Source organism: Diceros bicornis, chromosome 28 (genome assembly GCF_020826845.1).
Source record: "Diceros bicornis minor isolate mBicDic1 chromosome 28, mDicBic1.mat.cur, whole genome shotgun sequence".
Lineage (NCBI taxonomy): Eukaryota > Metazoa > Chordata > Mammalia > Perissodactyla > Rhinocerotidae > Diceros > Diceros bicornis.
The window spans coordinates 19256308-19268312 of NC_080767.1; the positions used below are offsets into that span (position 1 = coordinate 19256308).

The following is a 12005-nucleotide window of genomic DNA, read 5'->3' on the forward strand; positions in this document are numbered from 1 at the left end:
ATACTAATAATGGACAGTTATTGAAGGCTTAGTATAATAAGCCCTCAGTAACTTTTCTCATCACTTTATAGTAACCCATTTAACCCTTGTAACAATCCTACAAATAGCTACTATTCTTGTACCCTATTCTATTAACAAGAAACCTAAAAAGTGCAAAAGTTAAATAATTTGCCAAAAGCCATTCAGCTAGTAGGGGACTAACTGGGATTTTTTGCTATATCCATAGCTAGCCTAAGATCCTGCTCTAAACTCTTCTCTTGGAACTACAGTAGGGCTGACCCACTTATTAGGAACATCACTACTTGCTAGGAAATCTTGTGTTGCCATAATTTGCCCATCAAACTGAATCTTTCACATGGATACCTGCAAAGATCAAGCTTAATTTGCTACGTGGCTTTGGTCTGAGGCCAGATCCCCTGACACCTCCTCCCAGTCTGCACTTTCTCTCCTGGCTCACCAAGACGCAGGACCATATTACGCCTAGAAGTTCATCAGACTTAAATCAAATCATACAATTAAACATCCTTGTAATTGGTATACAAAGAACTCTAATGATGGATTTACTGATTTTATTCCCTCTTGGGGTCACTGCTCTTTAGCTTATACATAAGCCTATCTATCTTCAAATTATAAGGTCAAGCAGTATGTGTTAAGTATTTATTGTCCTTATATCCTTATGTGTATTTCTGGAAACATTCTGGTGAGATTCACTATGCGTGTCTCTGAATGTTTACTTGATCTTTCCAGACAACGGTAAATGAGATCTAAGTCAAGGCTTCCCACTCTGTGTATGGCCTCAAAACACACCTAAATTCATTCCATTGATTCTAATCTTCCAGGTGGGAGCATATGGATATTTTAGTGAAAATATATCACAGCTGTTAAAAAAAAACAAAAACAAATACTTTTCTTGCAAGGTCAAAATGTCATCTCTATTTATGAAGTTCCACACATCTCCTAATACACAAAGGACAGAGGGGGATCCCGCTCAGTGAAGACCTCATAGAGTTTGGTACTACCCTCCAGTGAGTTCCAAGCAGTAAGCGAGAAGGAAACCCCATTTAAAGGCACTATGTTATGCCATTAGGTTTCCATTACCTTCATGCAATGCCCGGCGAGCTAAAGCCTCAAATTCTTCAAAACTGTGGAGCAAGTAGCAGTGTTCCTCCTTTGGGGTGGAAGCCATGTCATTCAGTTCTCGAATGTTTCCTTGCCATATGCCAAAAGTGAAGATCTCCACTCCAAAATCTCGCAGCGATGCTGCAATGGGTCTAGGATCTCCCCCATTGGAATATCCATCAGTAATGAGAAATATAACTTTTGTTGAGTTTTCTCTAGAATGACGAAGAATTTGCTGTAATGAAATAGGGAAAGTTAGTATGAGTTTGTATTGTGTTGGCCTACTATGTGCTTTCTTTCTTATGTAAGGTAATATTTGTGAAGATCATTAGCATTTCACAAGAGTGAGGAATGGAACCCTGATCAGTGAGAGTAAAACAGAAACAGGCAGACTAGACCCACAATGGTCTTCTCACAGAACCACAATAATCCTCAAAAGCATTTAAAACCTATCATTATCATCATCATCATCACCACCATCATCGCTAAGGAAGCGCAACAAATGTTTATGGAATGAATTTTTATTAGCATTATCAGTTATTGTTAAACTACTTTTCATTGATTTTCAGGCTTAAATATGAACCAAATCTGAGTCCTATGTATCTACTTCTAAGCATATCTATCTAGCTATCTACCTACCTACCTACCTAGCAGAACCACCTCACGATCATCTGCTAAAAGCCTAACTAGAAGAAAATTTAACAGAATATATCTTTTCCAGAGCTAATAATGGCTCACTTGCTTCCTATATTTGTTTTTCCACTGCTCCTCCAAAATTGTAGAATTGATTCAACACTTCATTTTTTTTTTTTGGACCACCCAGTATTAGCACAAAATCAGCTGGTTTGGTGGTGTCCTATATTCATGAGAAAATACTGATTCACTCAGCCTAACACTTGGGCTTTATTATTTCAGGAAAAGTTATGCTTTATAATCTTATATGCTATTCCTTCTTTATAGATAGAAGGGAAAAAACGAAACCTTTTTCAAAAGGCATCTATTTATTGCCATTGATACTTTGTAACATCAAACTGTAAAAGGCACAAGAAATCTGGTGGTGAGTCTGGCTTCTAATTAAGTTTGCTGTTGTTGTTTTTCATTACAAATGGGTAGGAAAGGTAATGAAGCACCAGGATTTATTTTCTGGCTAGTTCTTAGAAGGAATTCAATGTTTGTTAGGCAATAATTCAAGAAACACTACATTCAGAAGATAGTCAGGAAGGGCAACAATTGTATCTTATGTTCTGTTCAAGTTAAAAGGAGATATTATGATTTAAAAAATAACTTTGTTTCAATTCACCTTAGGGGACAGACTCAGCTATAAAATCCAGATTCTCTCAGATTATAAGATTCACATCTATAGAAAGCATTCTTCATCAATATAAAATCAATAGGTATTTATTCCAATTCAATAATTCTTACCAAATTTTTTTAGTGTTTGTGAGCTGTTAAACTTGAATTTAAAGACCATTAAACTGAAAATGACTGGAGAATATCTGGAAAGCCAGCAAACCGAGAAAAGGTATTCAAAGACTTCAGCCCACTCCTTCTCAAAAACCAAGTGAAATAAAGGAAAATAAATAGTGCAGATGGGACCATACCGAAGACAGGCACAGAGGGCAGGTATGTGTGGTAGAATAGTATGTGAGATATTAACAGAGACATTCCCCAAATACACATATCGAGGGGCCCAATCAATAGTCTCAAAATTCTTGGCGATTTTTTCCCCCATATTTTCAAATTTATTGGCATAAACTAATCATAATAAGATCTCTGTTTACTGTCTGCATCAAAATTTGTGGCTCTTAAAGTGTAAAAAGCTGCCCTCTTAATGAATGACAGGAAGATTTAGATGAATACTTGGTAAGTGTGAGATATTTCCTTACTCCAGATAAGAAAAGAACCTCTGAGGAGAGGAAGAGAAAGAACTAGAGGAGAACAAGAGATTCTAGATGTTTCTGTGAGGCAGTGGACTCTACACCAATCCCTCCACACCCCCAACTCAGTCATAGAAGAGATGATTTAAGTATAGGGATCTATGGGTCCTCTTTCCATTTGGATATTTGAGATAGTGGCAAGTCCCACAGAAGTGCCCTTGGTCACAATGACATGGGACAATAGAGTAAAACTATGTGGAATGTTAAAGGAGAGTGGACCTGATGAGACTTCTGTATTTCTGGAAATGCTTAGGAAAGAGAGAGTTGGTGCAATATTGACTCCTGAAGGAGTTTAGCAATATTAAGTATGTGGCAGCAGATGACATCATGGACCGTGTGAGCCAAAAGCCAGACAGAGATGTGTCTCTCTCAGGAAATATCTATAAGAAGAAATCCTGGAAGCCCAGGAGATAGCTACACCAAGGCTGAGAAAGCTGACAAACCTACGTGCAGATAACCAATGATGATCATCATGACCACTGATGAGACAACTGAGACTATTCCAGAGGATGAAAGTGCAGGGCAAGTCAGAGCTGAGAGGTGGGCATCTCCTCCCTTGCTGGAGCTTTGCAGAAGCCCCAAAGCTTAGACTCAACTATAGGGAGGAAGGGAAGAGGAGAAAATTCCTGAACGTGACTCAGTTTTCAAAAGTGAAGCACTTGAGAAATTTCTGATTTTGAATTTGCCTGGAAGTACCTACATGGAGTTTTCTGTCATCAGGTGGACTGGAGCCTCAAAATAGAAATTACATTTAGCATTAGGAAAATAAAGAATTATTATTTTTTTAAAATCTTAATCGGCAGATATTTTGATAAGCAGTGCATAGGTCCATGCCCAGGATCCGAACCTGCAAACCCCGGCAAAATATCTTCTTTTCTACATATACAGTTTCTCTTCCTGATGGAACCTTGTGATATCTTGGTTATCACAAGTAAAGTAAGTAGAAAAAATCTTTTGGAACCCTGCCATCCCCATCTTATTTAGAGGGAGAGGCAAGGGCTAGAGATGAAGGCCAGGGATGGGAGAGAAGAAGGTCACTTTATCTAACCCCTTTGCAACACAGCTCAAAGATATTCAGAGGTGACAAAGGCCAGGGCAGCTTCAAACAGAAACCTAGTCTTCTCCCCAGATGTAACTTCCTTGAAGGCAGGTATTTTGGCCTATTTTTTCAATTCCTCACTCCCAAAGTCTAGCACAGTGCTTGGCAAATAGTACACACCCACTAAATATTTGTCAGTAAAGAGTAGCCCATATTACAGCACTTTTGTCGGCTGCTCAAAAACGTTGGAATTGTCCTATCTCCTATCTCTTCTTGCATATTGCTTTAGAAATTTTCCCCACTCCAAGCCTATTAAAATATTCTCATACACTTTTCTCTAATACTTTTGCTCTTTTAAAAACATATTAAATCCATATATATATTTTTTGTCTTTGGTATGAGTAAAGACACACCAAAGACCTCTATTTTTATTCAACTTGATAAGCAATTTTCCCCAAATCATTTACTGACTGATCTGCTCTTTCCCTGTGCAGTCTCTCCATTCTGTTTTAGTGATTTACTTGCCTGTTCTCGGCGCATACCACACTGTTTTGGCTGCTATACCTTTATAGTACTTTTTCATATCTAATAAGGAAAGACTAACATCCTTTCTGTTTTCTTTTAAATTTGTAGTTAACCTTGCAAATTTTCTTTTCCAACTGAGCTTGAGAGTCAACTTGTCAAATTCTTCATTAAAAGTTTTTCTATTTAACTATTTGATCCAGCGATCCCACATCTAGGAATCTATCCTAAAGATACAGCGGTGAAAAAAAAAGACAGAACCAAGGACCAACTCCAGTAGAAACAACCATTCTTAGAACCCTGACTGCAGTCTCCAAATACCATTTCCTAACAACAGGAACCAAAAATTCTTGAAGAAATGATTGATTTCAGATCTATGGCAAGAAATACACAACATGAGCTTGGAACATCCTGTCATGATAGAAACCAAAGAAGCTATTAAAGGTTATAAGGGCACCAAACGGAATTAGAAGGCAGCCTGAAGGAGCTCCTTCTGGCCAAATAAGTTGCAATTTGAGTATCAATAAAAATAATAATTGGAATGGATTTAAATGTATCAAGTATTATATATATACACATTTATTTGTGTGTATGTATATATATATATTTACATCATCAGTTAGTACACACCCCAGGCGAAATGCCCAGTCCATGTAAACAATAACTCAAATGGACTGAAATACACATACTTTTTTTAATTCAGTACCACCTCTGGGGAAAAATCCAATTATCTGTTATGAATGGCATGGAGTGAGACATTACTTTGTCTTTAAAATTATACATCAGTATTCAAAGAGTAACTCCCTGTTCTAGTACTCCAACACGTGGCAAGTTGCGTTCATACGATCCTTGCTCTTTACTTAGTGATAAACTCTTTCTTTCTGAGTTGTTCTCCTCTGAAATCATAACCTAACCTCCATGGATACTCCCCTAAGTTTTTGCTCAATTTGATTACTCTCTCTTCTACAAGACCATGGCAGTTAACTGTAAATAAGACACTAAAAAAGTGAGAATTGTGGGGGCCAGCCCGGTGGCGCAAGCGGTTGAGTGTGCGCACTCCGCTGCGGCGGCCCGGGGTTCACCGGTTCGGATCGATGCACCGCTTGTCAAGCTATGCTGTGGTGGCATCCCATATAAAGTAGAGGAAGATGGGCATGGATGTTAGCTCAGGGCCAGTCTGCCTCAGCAAAAAGAGGAGTATTGGCAGATGTTAGCTCAGGGCCGATCTTTGTCACACACACAAAAAAAGTGAGAATTGTGATGGAAAGGAGGAGAAGAGAGAAAAAAATTAAATTGCCTTTTTCAGTATGCTTTTCTTTTTTCTTTTTTTTTTGGTGAGGAAGATTAGCCCTAAGCTAACATCTGTTGCCAATCCTCCTCTTTTTGCTGAGGAAGACTGGCCCTGGGCTAACATCCGTGCCCACCTTCCTCTACTTTATATGTGGGATACCTGCCATTGCATGGCTTGATAAGCGGTGCATAGGTCCGCGCCCAGGATCCAAACCTGCAAACCCCGGGCCGCCAAAGCAAAAGCATGTGAACTTAACCACCATGCCACCGGCCCAACCCCTCAGTATGATTCTTGACAGTGCCTGGCACAGAGTATTTGCTCATAAATATTCACTAAATGAATGAATTAATGAATGAGTGGATAAACTCTAGGATACTGCAGAGAGAGGCACTCGAGTGAGTCAGTCTTGAGTGAGCAGTGGGAATGTACAGAATATCTGTGTGTGTGTGAGCTGTATTTCGTAGTTTTGTATAAAAAAGATAAAGTTTTCTTTTTGTGCCTTTATTGTCCTTCTGACATGAACAAATACTCTTGTAATATTAATCTCAGCTCACGTCAGTAACATTCCCTAACATCTACGTTAGGATTTGTGGAGATTTCTCGCTGTACTACTTATTACATATACCATACTTTAAGCTGTGATTCTAGTTTTCTTCTCTTCTTGCATAGAACTGCTGAGTATTTACAGGAACCATTATATCTGTCGGCAAGACAATATATTAAGCTTAAAATAGTAAGAAGGATAGCAGGACTAGAAGTCCAAGCAAAGAATTACACCAGATCTGCGTTTGGAATGCACTTTAAAGACAGAGGAGGAATGGATGATTTACTGACAATAATTTACCCGCCTCCCCCAATCTTTGTGCTTCTTCATACTTAACTAAAAACAAAATTCAATAAAAACATTTTTCATCCCACAAATCTAAGAAGTAAATAGAGCTGTGGTAACGTTTGTGGAATCTGGTAGAGGTCCAGCACTCCATTCTCTTTTTAGTGTTCCTGAAATAGTTTACATCATCTGCAATCCTTTGTAAGGCATTTAAGAAGTCAAATTTTTGAGTCCAGAATATGGAATGAGGCAAACCCTTTGCTGCCAAAGAAAGACTCAACATGGACTTTGTATGGCAGAAGGTTATCACCATCTGTATTGTATCAAGCCGCTGATTAGTTTGTATAAATATCTGGCAGGAAAGTAAGCTCCCCTTGTCCAGCAATAGTCACTAGAATGATAAAAATGCAGGGTTGTGTAACATTGTTCTAACACCCGAGATCCATCACCATTACACAAGACTGCAACCCCCCCTCAAGTCAGGCCACAAGGGAACTGTTTTGAAAAATGGTCTTGAAAGAAAAAGAGAGGTCACAATGAATCTGACGTGGGGACAATAATTGCCCTTGAGCTCCATTAATTAAACTACACGTAGATATAATACCAACCACAGTGCAATCTTAGCTTCAGTTACCCACTGTAGCCAACCTTGACTGAGGATAGTTAAGTAGAGAAGCTCATAAGTCATCTTTTAAAAAGTTTCATTTGGTGAACGGATACCTATTATGACTATATCAGAGCCACTCTCCTCCAGGAAGTAGTAAACTAGTAAATTATGTCAGTGTTTCAACTTGTTTTCCACATATATTTTTTTCCTTGTTAGGAAACATTAAGTACAAACAAGACACTGTAAGCTACTTATAATACTTTCCTCATCCTTCAAACTCTAAAATTTGACCAAGCTTCATCTGTTAGTTAATATGTTTAATTTGAATACTCAAATATTCTTCAGTTCAAGGAATGTTTTTGTTTTATAGTTTTGAACAGAATTTCTGGGAAAAGAAGTCATTCATCTGTTGGTTCATCATTTTCTGGACTTTATATATTCTATTCTTTTTTTTGTTTTGATCTCATTCTGCTTCCTTCTGGTTTTGGTGAACTGTCTCAAGCTTTTCTTCCATACCACTAGTTTTACACAGTGTTGTTTCTTTTCCCTTCTAGCTAACAATTAATCCTGGCGTTGCATTTATTTTCCCTGTTACAATATTTCTTTATTTTACACAATTCTCTCTTTATTCCTTTCAGCTTCTTAGCCAGTTTTGTTTTCATTTCTGTCCTTTGTTTATCTCCTCATTTCTCATCTCCATTTTAGGGTTTTATTTATTTAAGTTAAGTGCACAGAACAAACGCTTTCTAGGATTTGGTTCTGGGTTTCAGAGTGAATTCTTATACTTTATCTGTATCTTACATTCTAGCTTTATTTTGTTCAGCAGAAAATTTTCAAAGATGCCAGATAGAAGATTTTGTCCCTCCTTTCTCCTCACCCGTGAATGAAAAGGTATATCCAGTCATAGTGTTTGCAACAAACAATTAACAACTGAGTAAATGAGTGCTGGAATACACAGCTATAAAATTTGCTATCATTATTATTATTAAAACAAAGGGATAACCTATCCAAGTAATTAGTGAAGAGGGTTAAAAATAAGCCACACACTGTGTCTGTTTAAAAACAGAGGGTCTAGAGCAGCACTGTCCAATAGAATTTTCTGTAATGATTGACATGTTATCTGCTCTCTTCAATACAGTAGCCACTGGCCACATGTGGCTACTGAACACTTGAAATGAGGCTACTGCAACTGAGGAACTGAATTTATAATTTTATTTAATTTTAATTAATTTAAATTTAAATAGCTACATCTGGCTAGTGGCTACAATATTGGACAGTGCAGGTCAAGATAGATATATCCCATTCCAGGAGGAAAAAACACAAAAAGTCTAGAACAGGCCTGTGAAAATATTCTGTAAACTCAAGAACTGCAAAATTAGCTTGAAGATTTAGAAGAATACATAATTTAATACTGAAATAAGAAAATAAGCACAATGGAATGGTGCTTCATCACTAGGATGTAGAAAGTCATAGCCTCTATGAAAACAGGAACTAAAAGCCAGAGAAAGAGAAACGGCTAAGATGAAAACAGAGATGTGTAGGAGGAGAGGAATTTGATAAGAAAATAATGCAAGGAAACCCAAATGCAAGGAAAGACTTAGAAATCCACATCAGTGTTAGTGAAATAAAATATCAGCAATTCAAACTGATAGAGCTTAGCACAAATTTTAGTGTAGAAAAGGTCACTTACAAATATAGATACACAATTCCAAATAAATACTTCCAAACGGAATTCAAATAATATTCAAAGGATCTTTCTCCTTTATTCAATAAGGCTATTCCTCAAATGCAAAAACAGATTAAAATTAGTTGGTCTTTTGGTGTAATACAACACACAACTGTCCCAATTAAAAGAAAATAACCCAAGATACTAAATAGGCATTCAATAAAATTAAATTCTTCTTTTTTTAATGAATAAAAATTTTGGAATAAAGCAACACCTCATTAATATGATAGATTATCTACCTCAAAGCAACAATGTAAACCACATGCAACTGTGAAAACTCAGCATACTTCCCAATTAGATAAGGAGCAAATCAGCAATTCTAAGTATTTTCACTATTATTTAAAATCCTTTTGAAATTTCTAGCCAAAGCAGTAAGACACAAAATCATAGTAAGTATTGTATTGCTTAAAGCTTCTGCCCCTTCTCAAAAAATCAGAACTAAAAAGCAAGGAACCCTGGAAAATATATTCATCATACTTATCAAATAAAATATTAAGGTCCTTAAAAAATAAAGATTTTTACATTTCTCTAAAGGAAAAGAAAGAGAATAATAATAGAAACACAATACAGGTGAGTGTTTTTTTGTTTTGTTTTGTTTTTTTGTGAGGGAGATCAGCCCTGAGCTAACATCTGTGCCTATGTTCCTCCACTTTATATGGCACGCCGCCTCAGCATGGCCTGACAAGCAGTGCCTCGGTGCGCACCCGGGATCCGAACCCGGGCCGCCAGCAGCGGAGCGCCTACACTTAACTGCTACGCCACGGGGCCGGCCCCCAACAGGCGACTGTTTTGACCAAACAAAACAAAGACCCTCCACCCCCCAAAAAATTATATTTGTCAGAAAATATGAAAAACATTTAACGTCACTAATAACCAAAATAATGTAAGTTAAATAATAGTAATACTATTTTTTCACTTCTCAAATGGCCAAAGATTTTCCTTAACTTAAAAACTGTAAGTATGTGGGGAAACAGATTCTTCTATTGGGAATGCCACCTGGACTGACAATATTTTGAGTACTGTGGGACACAGTGACGAAAGCCTTAAAAATTTCAAATGATTTGAACTACTGTTCTACATCTAAGAATCTCTTCAGGAAATAACCATGGTTACATACCAAAAATGATCAAGGATGTGTATCCCAGAATAATTTGCAATAATAAAAAAATGGAAACAATATAAAATTCCAACAATAGGTTATTGGTTTAATTACAGGGCAATCATGAAATATCATTATAATGACATTTTTGAATAATATTAAATTTAAAAAGTAGATAACCAAATACAATGATTTTATTACGTTAGTGTGCATGTATGCATAAATGTATTGCATGTGTGTGCATGTATGTATGAGTATGACTGACAGCACACACATTGAAATGTTGACTGTCTCTTGGTAGTATATTTACAGTGTTTTATTTACTTCTACTTTGTAGTTGTATATCATTTCCAAATTTTCTCTTTCTCTTCTCGACTATTCCTCCCCTGGGGAATGTCCTGTGAACTCAGACTTTGAGTCTTACCTGTAGACTAATGACTTCTAAATCTACGCCAAATTAAACTCAAACTCCCAAAGTGAAGTTCCAGTGGGCCACTGGACACCTCCACCTGATGTGCCATAGGCCCCTCAAACTCAACATATCCTCTCCAAGCACAAATAAGGGTTCCTTCCTCTTGTTGTTAAGATATATCAATATTTTATATAATTAAAATACGGTGGCACCATAATCTATCCCATTTACAAGTATGCAATCTAGCAATAATCGATGATGCCTTCTTTCTGATGTATCACCTTTAGTAATCAATCCAGACTTATACATTTCACCTCGGAATTATCTACCTACCTCACAGTCTTATTGCCCCAGCCTTGGTTCACGTACTGGATATTGGTTCTGCTGGATTATTGAAAAACAAAAATTGTTTTAACCATCTCTAGTTGAAGCGGCTCTTCTTCTGTATCCATTGTTTCACTTGCCATCAAAGTTCTTTCTGAAATACTGATCTAATTTTGTTTTAAAACTTCCATTATTTTCCCTCTGGTCTACAAAATAAAGTCTAAATTTCTTTACATGTCCTTTTACTATCCAGTCCTAAATAATACTTCCAGCCACATCCCTTACCACATCCCTATCTCCTGCTTACTGCCCCAACCTACCTCTTACACTATATTCTCGCTACACCAGTCTATTTGGAGGTTTCAGAACATACCAAGCTTTCCTTATGTTTGCTCTGCCTGGGAATTCTTAACAGCTCTTTCTCATCTCCCACTATCTCTACATCCATTTTTACCAGTTCTTCAAAATCCAGATCAAAGTTCATCTCCTCTTTGGAACTTTCCCAAATCCTCCTGCTGTGCAGAAAATATTAAATCCACCTCAATGCCGCCACTACATTCCATGACACTAACCCCATTATAATTATAGTTAGCACTTATATATCTAGCTACATCCCAAGCCAAACAGCAAGATACTCTATAGCAAGGATTGACTCTTACGTTTTTACACTATTGATGATCAAAAACCCATTTACAGATGAATAGATAAAGAAGATGTGGTGTATATATGCAATGGAATACTACTCAGCCATAAAAAAGATGAAATCTGACCATTTGCAACAACATGGATGGACCTTGAGGGTGTTATGCTAAGTGAAATAAGTCAGGCAGAGAAAGACAAATACTGTATGATTTCACTCATATGTAGAAGATTTAAAACAACAACAACAAACAAATAAACACATAGATATAGAGAACAGATTGGTGGTTACCTGAGGGGAAAGGGGGTGCAGGGAGGGTGAAATGGGTAAAAAGGATCATTTGTATTGTGATGGATGGGAACTAGACTTTTGGTGGCGAACACGATGTAATGTATACAGAAGTCAAATTATAATGATGTATATCTGAAATTTATAGAATATTATAAACCAATGTTACCTC

At 37.1% G+C, this 12005-nt stretch overlaps 1 protein-coding gene across 2 annotated transcripts in view; it reads right to left on the reverse strand.

Annotated features, from left to right (window-relative positions):
- Positions 1-12005, reverse strand: part of SVEP1 (sushi, von Willebrand factor type A, EGF and pentraxin domain containing 1) — a 179869-nt gene that overhangs the window by 148788 nt on the left and 19076 nt on the right. For both annotated transcript variants that reach the window (XM_058523756.1, XM_058523755.1), the window contains exon 2: positions 1099-1354. In XM_058523756.1, coding sequence (XP_058379739.1) covers positions 1099-1354 — 256 coding nt within the window. The remainder of the gene's footprint in view (positions 1-1098; positions 1355-12005) is intronic.